The sequence below is a fragment of the Miscanthus floridulus genome, chromosome 6 (genome assembly GCF_019320115.1).
Source record: "Miscanthus floridulus cultivar M001 chromosome 6, ASM1932011v1, whole genome shotgun sequence".
In the NCBI taxonomy this organism is placed as follows: domain Eukaryota; kingdom Viridiplantae; phylum Streptophyta; class Magnoliopsida; order Poales; family Poaceae; genus Miscanthus; species Miscanthus floridulus.
Window position 1 is genome coordinate 109,995,587 of NC_089585.1, and position 21,496 is coordinate 110,017,082.

The following is a 21,496-nucleotide window of genomic DNA, read 5'->3' on the forward strand; positions in this document are numbered from 1 at the left end:
AATACTATTGAAAATTCTGGAAGACCAAGTAACAAAATCCAATGAAAGCAAACAGGCCCGATAAAGCCGGCTGATAAGCCAACTGAAGCTGTTTTGTTGTGAGAAAAATACTGTAGATTCTGATAAGCCGACGAATAAGTTCAAGCGAACAGGCCTTTGATAGGATTCCTCTTTATCACCCCACTTGCACTACCATCTACCAGGTCGTCGGCTGTAGCTTGAACTTCCCACCACGTGACATAAAAGAACAATTGAACAAAAACCACACGTATGGCAGCCTGGCAGGCGTGAGGTGCAAAACAGAGTAAAGTTTGAGAATGGAGAGGCGGTGAACGGTAATGTTTCAAGAGGAGGCTGCATATCAGCAAAGCTAAGTTCAATAGATGTTCCAACAAAACAGCTCCACATCGATCAAGCTCAATTTTGAATTTCCTAGCATCAGTTCTACAGCCAAGCTAGCTGCCATGTTGAATCAAGCCTCAGCGTTGTCAGATTCTTTTCAGAATTGATTCGTTCAATTCAAACCCCTTTTAGGCCTCGTTCGCTTCACCGAAAAAACAAGCCGAAACATTGTTCCGGCTGATTTGTCGTGAGAGAAAAATATTGTTCCAGCTGGAAAAACAAGCTAAAAAACGGATTATAAGAGAAGCGAACAAAGCCTTAATGTAATCAAAGCAATTTTGATCCAATCCATGTGCCTATTAGACAAGCTGAAGAGGAAGGGTTGAAGTAGTTGGGACTGAAGATGATGTTTGCACCATGAGGTGAAGGTGATGGTGATGGAGGTGGAAGTGAGCCAGGTAAGGTGAAGGGCCTGCTTGCTTTGTGGTCTGGCAAAGTTGCCTGGCGCAGGAGCTTCTCCCAGGCGTCCTGGGATCAGGATCTCTGCCTGGGAGGGTTCAAAGCAAACAGGCCCGAAGACATGTCTGTCGAATCCTTCCTTCTTGATCCAAAGTTGTGGGTACAAATATTGGAGTCATCTCTGTTGAATCCTTCCTTCTTGTTTTTTTTATCCTAAACATGTTTTTCTGGACCGGAAATAACATGAGTAACACGCAATAACATGAAAGTCTAACTGATCTTACACAGATTGTACTAGTCTGAGATCATGCTTTCTTCTTGATCCAAAATTGGCAATAATTTCATTATAACTGTCGATGAAAATTTAAGAAGCTGCCTAAATTGGCCAATTATAAACTAATACTAATAAACATAGCTTAGAAAAAAATAGAAACTGACACGTGGTAGTTCTTAGTGCTGTGTTATGATGCTGATGAACAATTATCTGCTCAAAAGCACATGCAACTCTGTGCAGCAAATCAGATAAGTAGTTTTGTTTCTTAAATTGGTTTCAGAAATCAATAACAAAATGTCAGGTGATGTAAGAAGCTACCTTAAGCAAGAGTAGTTAAATGATAGCTACTTATAAGTAATGAAAAAAAAAACTTCCAGATCCACACTTGAAAAAACTGGAATAATATGTTATGGTCCAAAATAGTCATCATTTAACTGGAAGGCCAAGTCGTAGTCACTAGGTTACTAGCACACTAGTGGCACTGGATGTGCTTTGGCACAAAAGCTTCACCAAAGTCAAGCTTGACGACAAACGCCAAAAGGTAATCCATGTACTCTGGTGGCAAGAAATGAAACAAGGTTATACCCAGTTTCAGCAAATCCAAGAAAACAAATGCAAGGGAAACCCATGTAATTAAGGAAAGTAATAGAAAATGGTCAGCCTGATCAGTTGTGATATTTTTTGCTGCGCCTGCAGCTGCTTGCAGTCATAACTACAGTACAGCTCAGTTTGTTTTTTTTGCAGCTGCAAACAGCTGCAGCGAGAGCACCCATATATTGATGAACAGTTCCATATTAGACGGAAATAATGGTCAGAATGTGCTTAAAAACTACAAAACTCCAGCTTGTTGCTGGAAGTGACTAGGCTCAGATAATTTCTATGGATCAAGATCCAAATCCAAATCACCGTATCATAGCAAACCTATAGAGGTTAACAAACATACAGTATGTTTCCATCGGAAAAGCGTAACAAAGGTACGTTGATAGGATACCAAAAACCATCTAATATTACATATACCAGTTTCAATGAGTGACTGAGCTTTAAACAACTTATAAAGCCTAAACATATCTTTTAGGCTTTGTTTGGCATGGCTCTGACTCCTTGCCACGGTGCATGAAACCGACGCTGATGAAGCAAAAAAATAGTGGCTTCACCGGCTCCTAGTTCATTTTGATAAAAGAGATAAAAATGTCTTCTTGCTACAGTGCATGGAGGAGCTAGCCAGAGGTCCACCAAACGGGGCCTAAACAACACTTCTACACTACTGATTCCAGATAGGTGTAAAGGAAAAAAAATCTCATTCGCAAAACAACTAATGAAAACACCCAAGAAATGTCATGCAGCATCGTTGCAGTGGCCAGAGTATGATTACAACGGTTGAGAAACAAGTGAGATGCTGCAAATAAGATGCCAGATCCAACTAGCTATAATACTGCGCGAACAAGTCTGAACGTATTTAATCACACACAAGTACATGACATGTCAAGAGTGCAAAGCAATGGGTTTGAAGCCAAAAATAAAGGGCATTGTAACTAATGAGCAAAAAAGAGATGAAAAAATTCAGATTTCAAGTACACTGCCTAGCAATTATATTGTACTCAAGATTTATCAATTTAGGGCTGTTGAGAACCTAAGTACCAAACCACAACGGTTTTGAGCAGCAAAGCACAATTGCAGACATGACATGCACAGCACCAATCTGCTCAAAACTATAAATCTTAGGTTCTATTGACTTCAAAGAATTATCCTTTTCAACATATCTCCTGCTATCCAACTAATCTCAATTAATGGATGAAACCGCTGCCCCTTGAGAGACAAGTCACAAACCCTGTGAATCTGCTAACCCATTTTGGCAAACAAAGCTAGATCTTCATCTAGGTAATGATGAACTTAAGCATCAGCCAAAACCGCCAAGGCACTATCATGATCTAACTTGACACTGCTACCGAACATTTACAACATATTTAGTTTGAATCTGAGGTTATCCTGCCACTATATTTGCAATATAACATCTAAGGAAGGCAAAACAAAGCAAACCGCACACTCCAATCCAGGAGTAAACTGAATAACTGAACTTCCACTCCATGAATATCCTATAACATCGCTCGCATAAAGTAATAAACAGTACATGATAACGCTGCTATTTTACCATAAAAAGTGACCAAATCAATTCAAACATGTCGAATTTCAGTAATTGAAGAGACGAGTCATTACACCTTATTCATTTGGATCCAACACAACAGTTCAGCATTCCAAAATGCTCCATCAGATTCAGACAAACAGTACCGGCACAAACCGAATGGAAACTCCCCTCCTCGCAGCCCGGTCGAGGGATCGACGTCTCCTGCAGCCCGGGACGCCGCTTACAGGAACTTCCTGTACGGCCGGCCGGCATCCTCGTCCTGCATATGCTGCATCCAACCCAGCAGGCACAAACAGAAAATCGATCTTAGGGTTTGGGCAAAGGAGAAAGGGACAGCGGAACGGCAATAAGGGCTATAGTGGATTACGAATTCGCGGACGATGCCCTTGTAGACGAGGATGGGGACAGCGAGGCCGAAGAGGCCGACGACGGCGAGGCTGCGGCGGGTCCAGCGGAAGTTGAACTCGAGGTTCTCGCGGCCGGCGTTCCACTCTTCGATCCACCGGTTTTTGTGCACCTCCATGCCGCCACCCATCTTCTCCTCCTTCCTTCGATCTGCCAAAGAGAAGTGTGTGCTGGTTGCTGCTGAGACGGTGAGAGTGATTTGGTTCGGGGAATTTTGGGGGACACTGCTTCGTCCGGTTTAGAGGCCCCAGCGCCGCAGCGCGTGTGGTGTGGTGAACCGTGAACCAAACCAATGTCTGCTTATTCGATGCCCGTTTCCCCTGCATGAAGACGGGTTTGGGCCTTTGGGGGAGCACCAGCACTCCCTCCACACGATTTAAATTCTATTGCACATTGATTTTACTATATCTAGATGTAGTAGATATATCTAAGTGTATAGTAAAAACTATGTACTTAAAAATATTCTAATGTCTTATAATTTAGAATGGAGAGGGTAATAAATGCCCATCAAATAAATTAAGAGGGTTTTTTCAAAAACATGTAAAAATACGCTCACAAGTACCTACCAAATTAACACGTGCATGTATATCATATCCTTATAGATGTTTATACAAGTGAACATCTCGAATCCTAACTTAGAAGAATGCATGCACATACTTGAATCTCATATTGACTGACTAGCAGAGTACACCAAATCAAGTACCTGCAATAAACAAATCAAGGTACATTCCACAAAAAAAAAAAGATACACTTATGAGCTCGAACTATAAGTGTACCGAATCGAACAAGCAACTACCAAATCGGACCAACAAGCTAGTCCTAGGGCACGTAATGGTGGCAGCGATGATGCAAGTGAGGCCACCAACACCTTGTTTTCGGTGGCATAGTTGACGGCAACCAGCCCTAGGGCACGTCACAACAGCGGCTCCACTAGACATCATGAAGAGGTTATAAGAGAGACAAAGGAAACCAGAGAAACGAAGAAGTGGAGGACGGGAAGAGTCGAGGAAGCGCTCAAGGTAGTGGTTGGATATTTTCTCTCCTACCATCTATATAATGACACGTGGACTAGGAACATGAATAGTAGCATGGATGGACCATAGAGATTTTACAAGGTGTATAAAAGAGGTTTTGGGCCATGCCTAGGCCATAGACCTATTGGTTTGAAGTGTATATTCGTTCTTGGTTCATACCTCGGAGTTGTTTTTATTACAGTTTAATATATTTTAAAATCTACATAGTTGAGAGACTGAGATGTCATATCTACTGATCTACATAGCTAAGAGAGGCTGATCTACATAGCTGAGAGAGGAGATTGAACTAAAGTTTGTGCGGCTAGCGGTGGCCGTGGTCACAGGCTTAGATTCGATTTCTAGCATAGCTCGCATCTCTCATTGAAACTTGCTCTAAAATAGAAGTCTACCACCTCTCCCGCATGGAGCCACAGAGAAAATGTGATGCTCTCGTCGTTTATGGATTTACGATGGTTTCGATAATCTCTAAAAAGATACCATCTTTTTCTCCGTGTGCAGTTACATGTTATATCATGTGGTTTTGTGTGGACGTGTGAGTAGATACTGCAACTTTACTAGACGAGAGGTTTAATAAAAAAACCATAGTCGAGAGATAAGAGAGAGATTGATGCGGTGCGGCACATAAAACATGAGTACGAGGAGTGACAGCTCCATGCTTGCTGGCGTGACGGTATTGCGAGCCCGTGTACAGTCCCCACCAGATCGAGCCGTGGTCTCGCTCTTTCCAATAGTTTCCAATCCAACAGGTGTTGTCTGCCCAAATGCCCAGTCTCCCGTCTCTAATAGTCAATTCCCAGCCTCGGCCTCCGCGGCTCCGCCCCCGCCCCCGCCCCCGTCCCCGTCCTCTCCTACGGCCTCCGCTTCCGCTCCCGCCCGGAGGCTGCATCAAACCCTACCTCTCCGGGCCTCCCGACTGGCCACGAGATGCGACGCCTGTCCGGCCCCTAATCCTCCTCCTCGCTGCTGCCCCTCGCCCGCCCGCCGGCATGGGCCGCTACGGGCCCTTCCCTGCCGCCGCCGGGGATGGCGGGGGCTGCCTGCCCCTGCCGATTGTAGCGGCTGAGGGCGCGCTGGCTGTCCTGGACGGTGCCATTGCGACCGCGGCCTTCGTGCAGGTGGGTTGATTCGATCTGATGCCACGTGTTTTCGTTCCCCTTGAAATTAATGGCGGAGCTACGAAGTAGAGGAATGATGTGCAATGTTTTCAAGTCGTCCCGTAGAACCTAGTCGCCATAGAACCGACCAGGAGACTAATCGCGATTAGTGGTCGACCAGGCTGATTAGTCGAGCCTAGTCGACCCCTGGTCGTCCTATATATCAGGACATATATACCTACTATATATATATATACCTATATATACTATATAGCATACACAATAAAGCAAGCATCAAGACTACATTAGTGTTTAGCTGGTGACTTACTTGTGGGAGTTGTTTTCTTCTCTTTTCTGCCATGTCCAGAGGTCCATATTCGTGTCCCAAACTTCATTTCTTTGCTGGCTTGCTGCTGGAAGCCTAAAATACCAAAGAAGACCATAATTAGCAACATGCCCGAACAGGCCAAACTGCAAGCCCAGTAGCCCACATGTCCGCCCAGTTAAACAGGCCCAAAAACAGAGTAACCAAACTGGTCGTCCCTGTCCTAGTCGGACGACTAATCGCGATTTCTCGTCGACTAATCGGACGACCAGCTTTCTAGTCGAGCTAATCAAGTCGGACCTCCTAATCGAACACTAGGAACCGATTAGGACGAGTAATCGCGATTAATCGGACGACTTGAAAACATTGATGATGTGGATGTGTTGGATGGTGGATTGGGATAAGTAGTGGATGACTGGATGAGCACGTGGCATCTATGCTAGTTTCCTGATAATTTTGCTTGTTTCAGTAAGAGGTTTTGTTCATCTAGAGATTCCGACATGATACTTGCCCACCAGAGTTTTGCTTTGGTGTTACTGGATGTGGGAGCTTTTTTCTGTTGAAATGTGTACTATTCTGCACACATTCTGCACACACCGTACCCAGCATTACTCTATGTATCAATGCATGTATAGTGATTGCTATTTTTGACCAGTTGCCATGCACATCAACTTAAATTGTTTATTTAATATCTTCCTCTCAAATAAGTTATTGATGATCACTTTGTTTGTAACATGCAGCTAGCAAGGATTCACAGGCACAACCAGCTACAAGGATGGACTCGGCAAAAGGTATCCAAAGTTTCTGAGTGCTGGGTGTGTTTGCATCTCAGGCAATGTGTAGCCTAGCCTTGCCTAGCAAAGACATGCATTTGGTATTGGTTGAAGACTAGCTAGCCTACATCGGCAAGAAACGGCTTGCTCAGCCAGGCGAACCGAATTGGTTCTCCATCGTCTACAAATGAGTTGTTATATGAAAGATCTTGTGCTTTGGCATGCTGCAGCTCTAAGCAACCAAACAAGAATCCTTGCTTTTGGAGGCTTTTCCAATATGAGCTAGTTTGACCTGGCCTAGCTAGGCAAGACGCGCCAATGCAGAGCTTGAACAACATCATAAGGTGGGCCATCAATGAATTAGGGGGCCACTAATGATGAATGAATCTTAGATTATTGTATCTTCAATAAGAAAATTTAAGAACCTACGGGTGGCCATGGCCCAAGTTAGTCTTATCTATCCTTCGCCCCTGCACCAATGATCCAAACATACCCATTGTTTCCCTATCTGCCCATCTTTCTGGTATGCTGTTTTAAGCTGCAGTTGTACCGAATAATGTCTCTATCAACACAGATAGGTTCTTATTTGTCCCTTGAACTTTGGATGTGGCTTAGGTGAATCATTTGATGTTATTAGCTTTGAAATCAAATTTCCATTAGCCTCTTTTATCCCATAGCAAGAGGTTTAGTTTCATTTAAGTCCAACTGTTCTCTGCATTATGGAGACTAAATTTTGGAAATGTTAACCAAAAGGTATTTTAGGTTTAGTAACGCTGACCAAAAGGGCGGGCCTGGTGCAAGCGGTAGAGTCTTACCGCCTGTGACCGGAAGGTCCTGGGTTCGAATCGCGGTCTCCTCGCATTGCACAGGCGAGGGTAAGACTTGCCACTGACACCCTTCCCCAGACCCCGCACAGAGCGGGAGCTCTCTGCACTGGATACGCCCTTTTTTTTAGCAACGCTGACCTATAAGCATGTCACAGTTAAAGTATAATGATGTGAATATCGCATTATCGCTTTATGCTATCATCTGACAGTAACATTGTATAGTTCAAGTCTGCTTTGAAAGCCACAACCAAAAAGTTCCTTGCAATATGGCATATTTACATCAATACTTGGGTTGTAGTTAAATTATTATGATATAAATCATGCTAAATCATTTCTTGCCATTTGTTTCCCTTTGACCTATGAGTTCGGCTGCCATATCCTTAAATGATATATGCCTAATCTCTTGCAGATATTCCATTTAATGATTGGCCTATCAAACATAGGTGAGACACACATTAGTCTGATAAACTCTTTTGTTTCTCTCATCTTTTGTACCTAAGGTTTCTTTATTGTTTGCCTTTGTTGTACACTGGGGGAAGGGCGGGCCTAGTGCAAGCGGTAGAGTCTTACCGCCTGTGACTAGAAGGTCCCGGGTTCGAGTCGCGGTCTCCTCGCATTGCACAGGCGAGGGTAAGGCTTGCCACTAACACCCTTCCCCAGACCCCGCACAGAGCATGAGCTCTCTGCACTGGGTATGCCCTTTTGTTGTACATTGGGAATTTCTGCGTACTCATATTTAGTGATTGTCTTTGTTTGGTTAATTACTATTCAAGTTTTGGTTAATGCCATTCAATTACTAGGTTAGGCTATCAAGTTACAATAGAAGTACCCTTTTTTTTAACGGAATGTAACTGCTACAACATTCAGGAAATATGTGCACAAGAACATAGCTATGTAGAACCTAGTATCGAATGTATGCTAATTTCCACTTTTTTTTTTTGCCTTTCTCATGTATCTTGCAGCTTTTTTATACCTTTCTTTAAGTAGGTGTGGTACATGCAAAATAACCTGATTATCGATGACTCTCAATCAACGTTGAATTGTATTTGAACTGACTTTTAACTTCTTAGACAAACACAGTTTATTTTAGACATCCTACTACTTGCAGTCACTCAGAGTGTCCTTGAGTAGAGTTGTCACAGTTTCTAGTTCCCACAGAGCGTTTTCAGTAACAAATTTTCAATATGAAGTACTCATAGTAGATCTAGAAATGAAGCAGAACAAATACAAACACTTCCCCCCTTTTTATCTTATGTCAGTGTTCCTGGCATATTTTCATGTATACCATCATCACTACTAACTCAAGTAATTTTCTTTTTTCCTGTGATAGTGTTCCTAGTGTATTTCGTGTCTACCATCATTGCTACTTGTCAGAGATGGATTTGCTGGGTACATGGATGTGGATTTGTTCTCATGGGTATGTTGTCCAGAGAGTATGGATTTACATTTACTGTAGTTCTTTCATTGTTCTCTTCTGTTACAAGTTCTTTTCTTGTCCATTATTCCCTGATCATGTCTAAGAATTATCCTTTCTCATTATTGTGCAGCTAGTCCACAGATATTGCTTCTTGCTTCTTTCCTGTTGCTACTGTCATTCTGGTAATTTGCTGAACATTTATTTTAGTATCTAGTATGCATGATTAATTGATATGCGTGTAGCTTTGTTAAGATTGAAGGTGCAAATCATAAAGATGACCTTTGGGGTCCCAGTGCATGCATGCTCTATGTTTGATGTGTCTCTTCGAAAGGTGGAGGCGTAGGACTGTTGTAATATGTACCACTTTAATCCTCGCTTCCCTGTTCCCTCCTAGTTGCCCCTGTCTAGTCAATATCTTTTATTGCTGAAGCTTGCCCTATGTGCTTTCCAGCTGAACCATCTGAAAGAAAAACAAAACAAAACAGTGTACCTCCAAGGTGTGCTGCGTTCGCCTGGACACCTAGGCGACACCTTTGAAACAGAGGCTGCTATGCTTATAATATAGCTCAGAGCCTCAGACCCTTTTAGGTTTTCCTTGCTTTCTCTCAATGGTCAAAACTTTGCTATGATGGGTTGGCTATCAATTTTGGGGGTTTCTCTTGACTTGTAAATGCCTTTTTATTTAGCTAGTTAGCTTTATATTTCTCAAAATCATGATCTTACAGGGTTGACCTGTGTCATCAGACAAATGATGAAGACGAAGAAGACGGAAGGAGTCAGAGTCACCATGAAGCTTTACTAGACAGAACAAAAGTGAAACCTGGCATTCGTCCTGTTAATATCCGTCAGAGGTGTTGCCCAGGAATACAACTTGGAAGCCGGCAAAAAATTGTGATTTTGGCAAGTTTCCCCCCATCATTATGAGTTACTGATTGCATACCTCAGATCTACCTTTTACTTGGTTCGCTACTTATTTATGCATGCCTTAGTTTCATGGAGAAAATTTTGTTTTGTCGTCTTTAATCATTTGGTGCTTCTAGATTTACCAAAGCTAATTCTTAGCTATACATTTTTCCCTGCAGATGCTTGTACTGTCATTTGTTGTTATGTTCGCCTTTGCAATCCTCATATGGGTTGGCAGAGGAGAAAATCCTATTGATTCTTCTCTACTGAAAAGGGTACAAAGAATTTAACCACATCACATTGTGCTGGGTTTATATCAGATATCTTTAGTCAACGTTCATATTGTTGTACTGCATAGAAGAAAGAAAAGCTGCGTATCTAAAAAGCCAAAACGTCTTGTAATTTGGAACAGAGGGAGTATTTCTTGTTCTATTGCCTATCTGCCCATGCATTCACACACCTCTGTTCATGTTGCGTCTTGATTTTCTGCTTTTTAGTCAACTCAAGAATTGTTAGCGTATGCATCTCAGAAGAATTTTGAAACTTTTCTGTATCATTACTTCATTGGGAAATATCTATTGTAGAGCCCAAACTGCACCTTTATGCTGTTGTCTGCACGTTGTATCATGACATTTTCGGCCAAATTTCTTTGGACTTCTGGATGGCATTTTATTAAATTAAGAAGGCACAGAGCAAAATTTCAATTTTCTTTTCAAACTAATGCATTAATAAACCTACGCGCTTCTGGGGAATGCAGGCAATAATGAGATATTCTTCAGAATAAAACTGAGAATGCCTAAATGTTCTTTGTAATATTTATCATGCATTCATGCTATAAGCCTATAACTATGGGATCTCTATTCAACACTGTCCTCTATATTTTCTGGGAAATGAATGTTGACTTGTGTATCTTATCTTTGTCAAGTATACACACATTTTTGCTATGCGCTTGTTTATAACTTTACAATTGTCACGAATTCAAGTAATGATTTTTCATTAACTTTTTCGTTTGCAAATTTATTGCTTTACAGATACAGATGTCAACCAACATTTTATTTTGCAGGTTTATTTGGATGTATTTTCAGTAGTAGTTATTGTTCTTGGTGGTGCTCTGGCATGTTACGGTAAGCATTCAATATTGTTGATGTGTATGGTATGCCATTATTATGTCCTATATATTAGTCGGGAATTTTAAATATTATACACCTTCTAATTGTATGCACTCCCTTGTTGTGAACGGAAGTTGCATTCCACTTATTCATGTGTGTTAGCCTAGTAGATTTAAGTTTTACTCTAGTTGCAAATGCTTGTTTGTTTCTATCTTATTCCTTGACAAAATTACGAAATTATCTTCCATTCATCCACCACTAGCCACAGTTGCATTGCACTCATGCACATCATTAATTTGAGAGTGAAGCTTCAGTATTATAGCTTTTATTTTGCTCAGATTTTCTTTTTGGTCCTATGGTCATGTAGGTGCAGTGTTATTCTCGAAGATGAGCAAAGTTCGTTCTGAAACTGTATCCACTGAGAAGTGGAAGGTATATCTGGCCCAGAACCATTCTTATTGTGGCTTGCATTTTGTACTTTTGAATTTAGATAAAAATACAGCATTTTGTTCCTTTGGGTCTCATTTTTGACATATGAGTATTGTTTAAAAATGTTTAAACTTAGAATTTTCTTGTGAATATTTGAACCTAGATTTCAATCAGTCTTTCGTGAATAGTTATAACTTAAAAAGCATGCATTGCTGAAGGAATTCTATTCTGTATGATCTCTGCAACGGGGAAAGCATTATGCCGATTGATTTCCCTTGAAGAAAAAAACATATATGTGTTGAAGCGTCTTTGCTATTTATTGGCAGGAGCTCATGAAAAACGTACAGATATAATATTATGAAAACATGAATGCTCATGCTACTCTATTCAAATTGACAATCCTTTCGTACAGGTTGCCAGTTTAGCTGCTGTCTCACTGATTTGTTTCTCGTCTTCTGCTATACTTGCACTTGTGACCAATGTTCCAGTAAGTTCATTTTTTTACAATATAATCAATGTAAATCCATGAGTTCTTAGTCCATTTTTAAGTGACTTACAATTTTCCATATTTTTTGTTGCAGGTGCTTTTGTATTGGTACTCGACAGATGTGGACATCATCAACAATGCTGTTATTTTGTTTATATATTACTTCATAGGTATCTTTATTTTCCTTTATGCCTAGAAATAGCACACCTGTTGTCTCATCTACAGTCTTTTACTAATGCAATTTGTGTTTCCATTGCCATTTATACTCAAAAGTGGGTGTTTTTGGTATTAAGCGTTGTTTTCTATGCATTTTGCCATCAGGCGTATGTGCATATGCTTCTAGACCAGATGGTGTGTGCCTTTTTTTCCTTGCATCCATATTCCCACAGTACCACCTGCAAGCATTCATGTGATTTGGTGTTGGCACTAGTTTTCTGTAAGGACATTACAATTCACTTTCCTTTGTGTGTCTGGGTTTATGTGAATCTCTGTCCATGTCTTTGCAGCTTATTGCCAGGCTGTAGTTTTACGAAGCAAATGACATGCTGCTTGGTCTCTAGGTGCAAATTATTGTTGTGAATAGATCTAGAAAATTTGTACTCGGTGCACTTGCGCTGCGCATGTCGAAGTGCAATGAAGAATGCTTTTAAATGAAAAGTAGAAAGTAGAAACCATGGTGTATGTTAGCTTCTTTACCTGCTTATTCCTCACAGATGAGTTTAACACAAGTGCACATTAAAGATCTAGACTAGACTACCTCTTGAGTTTTCTCTGTTCTAATTGTGCTGATTTACTGGATCATTGGTGTATATTGATTGTAGGCTCGTCAGTGCCATCAGGATTTGTGCTATGGATCATGAGAGAGATGCCTCATCGGCAGGTAGTTGAAAGGCCCACAGAATCGAGGGTGGTTACTTTGTTCAGGGAAAGACCATCAACTACGCAGGATCCACAGTGGAGGACAGCTGTCACATCCTCAAACAAGGTACACCAGCTCAAGTGAACTTATCAATTCTAGGGCTGAATATGCTCCTCAAGCACTGATGGCACTGCATCAGGATCTGCTAGATATATAAAAATCTCTCTATGTAGGCCCTCAAGTCAAGCCCAATTTAACCTGAAGACAAACCATCGACAGTGATACTTTTTATTCTGCTTAGTGTGCTGGGAGCCTGGGACTTACCAACACGTCTGGGTCGCACTGGCGTCTGCTGGCATTGTGATAACTGTTGGGTACAAGATGTATCTGTAATTCCTACTTGAAGGCAACATTGGATAGGTGACGGAATTAGTTGTGGCTGTACCATACTTGTAAGCTCTCGGCCAAAGGTGCACGTTATGAGCTGATGCATTAGAACTGAGGTTGGGGTAATGTTTGAAGAATTAACAAATGTAAATAGCTTTGGCAGTTAGTGCCCCCTTTTAGATTTACCATACTCTTCCCTTTGGTTACATGTACCTTGTTTTATTTAGTGCTTCATCTAATTCACCATAGAAGGGCCGTGTGTTCAACAGATCTTAATTACCTGCAGACACTATGAGTCACTGAGAAATTGTAACATACTCCTTTTTTTATAATGAAAATTGTAACATACTCTGACTAGCTGTAAAATGGGCGAATCCTGCTGCTTTGTGTTATGTATTTTTACTTCCTTCACTCCTCAGCAGTCAGAAGAGATCCCCTTCACATTGAGAATACGTAGATCAGTATTGTTACATACGATGGGAAGCTATTTAGCAGTTCATATTTGGATCATCCATTTCAAATTATAAGGCGTTTTGGCTCTTTTAGATTCATGGTTTTTTCTATGTCTTTAGATATATACTGTGTCTAGATGTATAGTAAAAAAAATCTAAAAAACAAAAATGTATTATAATTTTGAATATAGGGAGTACAGAAATTATTTAGTACTCCCTTTGAACCCGCCGCGTGACTCGATGTTCACAGCGTCTCTTGCTGTCCTACAGCATTCAGCGTCCCGTGACTTGCTGTCCCGCGACATTGACTTGGTGTCGTGTGGCGTCACTCGGCGCAGTGGTGTTCCGCAGCTGGTCGTAGCTCTTGGTGTACTGCCGTGGTCCATGCGACACTTGGTGTTCCGACAGGCTCTCTTGTGCAGCACACTTTATATGGACTTTTTAGCGAATGAATTTTTTCTCACAGCAAATTAGCATAAGTATTAGCATAAGCCAAATTGCAATACGGCTATATTGTGGTGTCACTTAGTGCCTCTCGACAATCACGGGCACATGTCGCTCTCAACATCCCGTGTTGGTGCTCTCTAGCTCACTGTGGCACTCAGGTGCCCTTCCGTGGTCTATGGCGACACACGATGTTCCCACAACGTTCCTGGCTAAATTGTAGTGTCAGTGCCTCTTGACAATCACTTGGCCACACCGTCGCTATTGACATCCCGCGGTGGTGCTCCGTAGCTTGCCATAGCACTCGGCATCCTGTCATGGTTTATGGCGACACTTGATGTTCCCACAACGTCCCTCGTTGTACTGTGGTGTCACTCGGTGTCTCTCGACAATCACTAGGGTACATTGCCACTTACAATGTCGCCAAGCATCTCATTATATCAGATAAGTCACTTCCATAACTGTTTTATGTATACACACACATACACATGGGAGTAGAAATGATTTTTCATGTATATAATTCTCTAACTTTCTACTAAGTTGGCACCGCCTTAGCAGTTAAGTTGGCTACACCTAACAGGTGCACTCTGGTGCTTTGTTGGTTTTCCCTCTATGATTTAAGTACCCCATGACATATGTTCTAAGCGTGAAGCTTGTTCACGACGACGGCTTACACCAAAACTCTACGGGCCAACCCTTAGGTTTCAAGACTATGGTCTAGTCGACAACGTATGCCACACAATGAACAACTCACAACGGAAAAAACGATCATCAATAAGAGAAAACAATAAACTTAAAATATGATTTACCTACTTTTGTGACACATGTTTTGCGTAATAAGTTTTGCTCGCGACAATGGGTTATGCTATGAACCCAACGCTACACTGGTCATAGCCTAATGTTAGCTCCTTAGGCATGGGGCTGTGGTCTAGTAGGCAAAGTGCATAACAATCTCACAAAGGGAAATATGCCTTTGTATATTTTATCTTATTCAGAATACCGCATAAGTGCCCACTAATCTTTTTGTCCTCACATTTTATCCTATACTACTTCGATAACTACAGTCAGTCACGACATCGCCGCCATCGTCCCTGGCTGGACCACTCAAGCATGTCGCCACTGGCAACAGCACCAACCACGACCACTCGGGGCACACCGTTGTTAGGTTCACCTGAGTCAATCATTTCAATGCCAGCAATGTCGTCAGCCATAACCACTTGGGCATTGACGCCGCTGGGCTCATCCGATGAGCCAGTCACGCCGCCACTGGCAATGTCGCCGACCGCGACCACTCGGGCACACCATCGTAGGGTACGCCTAGGTCTATCATGCCACCGGGGACAATGTCACATGCTTGACTGTTCAAGTATGCCACTGTTCAAGCGTGCCGTGGTGATTTTTTATATTTTTAACACTTTTTATAAACTAATTTTAAATTTAACACTGTTTTTTTTTCAAAACTAACACTTTTTGCCGCGCCTATTGCCATGGCGCAGCGAAACGCCTGTGCCGCGTCATGCATGGTGGCACGGCGGGAGGCTGACGTGGCGACGACCAAAGCGTTGATCGGTGACGTGGCAGGGTCTGCCGCGCCACCGATCTTGGCGCAGCAGCGACGCGCCATAGCCCACGGTGCGGCAGGACTTGGACGCAGGCAGAAGATCGGCTGCTATCGGTGAGGATCGATAGCGACGCGACCATGGACCCCAGCTTCGCGTCGTAGCTGAACGGCACTTGTAGCTCTGACCCCAACGCCTTCGCCTTCCTCGACCCCTCGCCGGTGGGCTCCGAGCAGGTGCTCTAGGCTAGTCCGACATGAGGTCGCGCAGCACGGTCGACTACTGCGCGTCCAACCAGGATGCCTTCTTCGACGATTTCGTGGCGGCGATGACCAAGCTCGGGAGGATCGGGGTCAAGACGCCGGCCACCGGCGGCGAGATAAGTCAGGACTGCCGGTTCTCGAACTAGTTGCTAGTTAATCTCGCCGGCAGTGCTGTCGCGATGCATTGAAACGAATATGAAGCAAATAAATAAAGTCTGTGCGCAAGTTGACAAGCTGCCACATAATATTTTTATTGGTTCGACATAAGTTTGACATGACATAACCAACTAAGCCTGCAAGTTTCGGACGACAATATTCCTTCGACCTAACAAACTAAGACCCAGAAGTGTAAGGATCCCTCGGACGCCTCTGTCTCTTCGAATTTGTTGGCAACACATTGGGAGTGTAGCCAAGTCGGTGTGGTCGCGTTGTCGGTGCGTACGACTCGTACCCTGCAAGTATATGATATGCATGATTACTTATAATCTTTATGATCGTTAGTTCATGGAGCCTACGTATTTAAAGAAACTACATTTGTTACTACCTGTGAGGCTCTTTGGGTACCAAGCGGGGCACCATCTAGCTGAGACATATCGATCTCGTCCTGCGGCCAATCGTCCCACTAGTCGTGCTGTCCGCGGAAGCCCGGGGGGTCATCGTCGTCGTCCTCGTTTGTAGGGTCCTTCCCAGCGCTATGATGTTGTGGTGTACGCACTGCGGAAGTGGCACCTGTCACCGGCTGAGAAGAGCCGACTGATGTCCTCAAAGAACTAGAAGACGTGCCACCCGATCGAGCCGGGACTGCTGGTTCCACCCAAGGAGTGTCCATGCAGCTCAGCTTCTGAGCTAGCTTCCTGCAGCTCCGCTTCACCTTCTGCATAAATAGACGTTAAAGTTAGTGCATTTCCCAAACGCATATACACTAAAGAAACATTTTCAGAACGGACAAGTTTATGTTTACCTCCACAAAAGCCTTGAGAACACCTGGCCCCTACCCTCTAGACTCGTGAAGCCGAAACGCTGCTTCGTTGGACATCCTTGACAATTGTGTCGCCTGGGTGCAGAAACGCGGTTGGACAGTTTTAGTACACATACTTAATACCAAATAAATAACAAATTGTACCATTCGAGTATCTTACCACGTATCTTTGAAGCGGGTCTCTCTATAGCTGTGTGTCCTCCCTAGTGGCAACGTCGTACACATCTTCGATCATATCTTCCTCTGAGTCCTCTCGTTAATCGCCTCCTCAATGTACGGGGGCTTGATATGTGTCCTCGTAGACCTATGAAGCCACCGCAGGTACTCGTCGAATGTGTGTTGGTCGTGTGGGGGACCCGTATGGACCAACTGTCGTTCCCTGTTCTGCCACAAGTGGATGTACGCATTGTGTGTCACGCGCCAATCCTTAGTCTTATACCTCTTCCTGCGGTCATACCCGCAACAAAATGATGTTAGTTGTACCACACACACCTCTGAATTATAGCTTTGTTATTAATCGATAACGCACCCGTGCAATTCTTGGTTGGTGAAGTAAAGCGGTGGTGGGTAGCTGTCATTCTTTCAAACCGCCTGCAAACCCTGATGGGCAAGTGAATCTCGACCACGTGGAAGAAAATAAGATGGACATTGCAGCGATACTCGTCTGACTCATCCCTAGTGACAGGACTGAGATAGTACTCGAGCTCTGGAGCATCCCATGGACACCAATGCACCTGAACATTTCGTAATTGAGTTAGGTTGTGATATAGTGTATATCGAACAAGACACATGTATGATAGTAAAGAGAGCGTAACATGGTGCTGTGTTAGGATGTCGAGACCGTCCGTGTACTCCCTGTACTTGCGCCTCGCATTCCCTCTAACTAACTCTGCTTCCGTCTAGGTATACAGAGCTATATGGAGTGTATCCTGTCCGTTCCATTGCTGCATTGAACACGATAATGAGTTAGCCATTAATAATTTCATCATATGTAATTGCCTCGAAGAATATAGTGAATCGAAATACTTACCGGTAAACTTGTATTAAGGGGCCTCTCAATGGGTCAACGTTCCCAACACCAAATCTGGAGTAGGTAGGAGCAACCCCCAAGGTTCGCATACCCTGAGGTACGACGGCAGGCAATGCATAGCTGTCGATACGTCCATGCCAGAACTGCGCTGCCCCAGCTGTAAGCCGCTATGTTCTCCCACGGCTGACGTAGTATGTCAAGGAAGATCTAGCTGATGGTGTTGCCTGAGGCGTCTGGAAAGAGGAAAGCACCAAAGAAGTGCCAAAGCCACACTCTAGCGAACCTGTCGATTTGAGCCTCATCATCCTGTGGTTTCAAGTAATCAAAGCGCTCTGTGATCTAGAACGACGAAACACCGAAACTTTTCCTGAAATTCACCAAATAAAATGAGACCTGATGGCTGCAGGAAAACAATACAAGTATTAAATAGGCTTAAATTGCTCACTTATTTTTCTTGAAAACCTCGTCGTTCGGTGGAACAAAGCCAGTGAACTGAGCCACCAGCTCCCTCTAGTGATCGTTGTCAACTATACCTGTCACTGGAATTCTCCCCAACCGAAGACCAAAGATAGCCTTCACGTCCTGCATGGTCAAGGTCATCTCGTCGCAAGGTAGGTGGAACGTGTGGGTCTCAGGCCTCCACCTGTTATAAGAATAGAACGACTGTTAGTTGCCTCAAATTTATTATAAAAATATTTACGTACAAAGAAGGCACTCGCACCTGTCTACAACTATAGTAAGTAGTGCTGGGTCTAGGGATGGAAGACCGTAGTTGACAACACGGACAAGCTCGAGCAAGCCGGCACGCCGCATGTACAACGCGTAACGCTCGTCCCACTGGCGCGCCCTGGTGTGCGTGCGGCAAAGGAGGCAAGACCACCTGTGCATCGGTGTCACTCAAGATGTGTGCTCGGTGCTGGTCGTCGTACTCCACCTCAAGAAGAAGGTACAACGGGTGATGTATGTGAGGGACCATCCTGTTACAAATTGATAAACAAATGGTTAGAGTATTCAAATTAACAATATTTAAATTAATATTATGTAGCATTACAAAATTCGAACTACTTGTTATGCAATACGAACACAATATAAAAACACATGTATATATTTAAAGTAACATTAACAGACATATTAAATAACTTCACTAGGAAAAGAAGCAACTTCTATATGAGGACCTGCTGTCCACCGGTGTTTCTTATTAAATTATTACAATAGCTTGTCTTTATCTGCTAGAGCAGCTCATTATAATTTTAACTTAGGGATGAGTAGCCCAGTATAAAATGAATTGATTGAGAACTATCATGTGTGTCATACTCAGTCTTATACTCTATACTAATATGTCTAAAAATACAAGCTGTCTACTTTTTTCGCACAATGCTATGATGGACTCATAGCAGTACGATATCGACGATGTTGTGCATGATTTTAGAGGTTATATTGCTTTCAATATATGTTTAAGTAAAATGATCATTTGGATTAATATTTCCATGTAAGAAAACAAGCATATAACAATTTAAATCATAAAAACTCAACCAATCAAATTTGTCGCTATATATATATGTATGTCTAGTACACAAAAAACACATAAATAGATTTATATTCCACGTGCCTTTTAATTAGACATTTATTTTCGCTATAATTAATAATATATTGTAAGAAAATTAACAATTAAAGTATATTAATAATAATACAATGTAAGATAAATTAACGGCTAAAGTATATTTTAAAAGAATCTCTCGATCTAATGGCTAACGATTAATATAAAGGGGTAGTGAAGGTACGAGGGTTTTGATTATGAAGAAATATGCACCAAATTTCACCTCAGCGAGGGTTGAACTGGAGTGAGGGCGTCCGTGTCACGCCGACGTGCGTGGCGCGGCAGACGCGACGGTTGGCGTGCAGGCGCGGCGGGCGGCGCTGAGGCGCTGCGGGCGCAGCGGCGACGGCGCTGCGGGCAGGGAGGTCGGGCGGCTCGCGGTCAGGAGGGAGGGAGGGCGTCTCGCGGGCGTTATTTATCTGCTCCTGCCGCGCCGTGGGCTATGGCGCGTCACTGCCGCGTCAAGATCGGTGGCGCGACAGACCCTGCCACGACCTAGTGTCTACGAGCAGGGCTTTCTCCGGTCAACTATACATCTAAGGATATGTTTGGATCCACTCATCTAAAATTTAGACCTCTAAGCTAGTGGCTAAAGTCTCCAAACATGTAGTTTTAATTTGGCTCTAAAGTTTAGCCCACCTTACAAAAACTGAGAAGTGCTTTAATTTTTTTTTTAGAGAAGGGGATCAAATAGACCCAAGAGAGAGAGGGCGACGAAAGGGACCCTGTATTTCTCGATCCCATGCTCGCAGACCCCCTATTTTCTCATCTCAAAGTGTGAACCACGCCTTCCCCTTTGCATGCACCTATGCAAGTATTGTAACCACCACAACACAACCACCATTTACTCTTCCACGTGGCCTCCTATAGCTCACATAAACATCTACTATTTCCTCGGCTTGATAGTATTATTATACATAATCCATAATTCTAGATCCCAAACATTCCATATAACCGCCGGTCTATGCAACCACACTCCCCCTGTCCCTGTCTCCCTCGCGGCACTGCAGCAAGCCATGGGCGTGAGCACCACTGACCTGTCCGCGCCACCCCACTCCGTCAACCTGCCCGGCTGCATGGCCTCCTCCTCGTCCCCTTCCTCCGTTGTTGCCCCGTATCCGCGTTCAGACAAGCACCGCGGCGCGGCCGCCGTGGTCCGCCGCGCCCAGCACGTCCTATCGCGCGACGTCGGGTGGTGCGGGCAACGCGCGTGGCGGAAGCTGCTCAGGCGGCTGGCGCAGGAGACCAGGTGCATCTGCAGCTCCCCGACGGCGGCCACGGGCAGGCCCATCACGTTCGGCTACGACGCTGCCAGCTACGCCAAGAACTTCGACGACGGGCGCAGCCCCGCGCTCGCCGCCCCCGTCGCCGCCGCCAATGCGGCGGATAAGCCGAGCGGCAATTGACCCGATCGATGTTCTTCTCTCCCCCTCGTCGATCCCCTTCCGATCTTCTTTTTTTGTTTCTCTCTAATTGTTTTTCTCCAAGCTTTTATTTCCTTCTCTTTCTAGAGCCTCCCTGCAGGTGATGGTGATATTGGTGTTGTGTTGTGGAATATTTACATATTTACCATCATTACGACGTGAGTGGTATAAAAAATACCATGTCAGTGACTTATGTGTCAGTGACATAGTGTAAGATGCTATCCGTAATAGTGGTAAATATGTAAATGCCTCGAGTTTTGCCAAATGCACATAGGGCAATGTACCATCCCTGAATGACTGAATCTCATCTCTTGCATTGCAGCTAGCATTGGTAAGAAATTTCAATCAGAATTCAGGTATTGCAGGGATCGGAGCCATTTTCTGCCCAATCTTTCAAACGTCCTTGATTTCTGAATTCAAGATTACGGCAGAGAAACAATTATGCAGGCACTATATATCTTTTCTGCCTAATCTGAAACGC

General features: G+C 43.5%; 1 protein-coding gene and 1 pseudogene across 3 annotated transcripts; both read left to right on the plus strand.

The window, feature by feature from the left end:
* Positions 1 to 5,467: 5,467 nt before the first annotated feature.
* On the plus strand, positions 5,468 to 13,624 carry LOC136456566 (tobamovirus multiplication protein 1-like). 3 transcript variants are annotated; one of them, XM_066456469.1, is made up of 13 exons: positions 5,468 to 5,772; positions 6,817 to 6,867; positions 8,086 to 8,119; positions 9,007 to 9,093; positions 9,224 to 9,275; positions 9,819 to 9,993; positions 10,176 to 10,271; positions 11,060 to 11,120; positions 11,473 to 11,537; positions 11,947 to 12,021; positions 12,116 to 12,191; positions 12,843 to 13,006; positions 13,114 to 13,624. In XM_066456469.1, the coding sequence occupies exons 1-13, from the start codon at positions 5,644 to 5,646 to the stop codon at positions 13,135 to 13,137; spliced, it is 1,089 nt and encodes a 362-aa protein (XP_066312566.1). In that variant the 5' UTR covers positions 5,468 to 5,643; the 3' UTR covers positions 13,138 to 13,624. The 3 variants fall into 3 exon arrangements, with proteins under 3 accessions (XP_066312566.1, XP_066312568.1, XP_066312569.1); XM_066456471.1 differs by lacking the exon at positions 10,176 to 10,271; XM_066456472.1 differs by lacking the exon at positions 8,086 to 8,119 and having other exon boundaries at positions 5,631 to 5,772.
* Positions 13,625 to 20,564: 6,940 nt separating this feature from the next.
* Positions 20,565 to 20,981, plus strand: LOC136459016 (uncharacterized; annotated as a pseudogene).
* The last annotated feature ends 515 nt before the right edge of the window (positions 20,982 to 21,496 follow it).

Excerpts from the sequence above, each read along its gene's own strand:
- LOC136456566 (XM_066456469.1), top strand. The coding sequence starts at position 5,644 with ATGGGCCGCTACGGGCCCTTCCCTGCCGCCGCCGGGGATGGCGGGGGC. Across the intron at positions 5,773-6,816 it reads CGACCGCGGCCTTCGTGCAG|CTAGCAAGGATTCACAGGCA; the intron begins GTGGGTTGATTC and ends TGTAACATGCAG. Across the intron at positions 8,120-9,006 it reads GATTGGCCTATCAAACATAG|TGTTCCTAGTGTATTTCGTG; the intron begins GTGAGACACACA and ends TTCCTGTGATAG.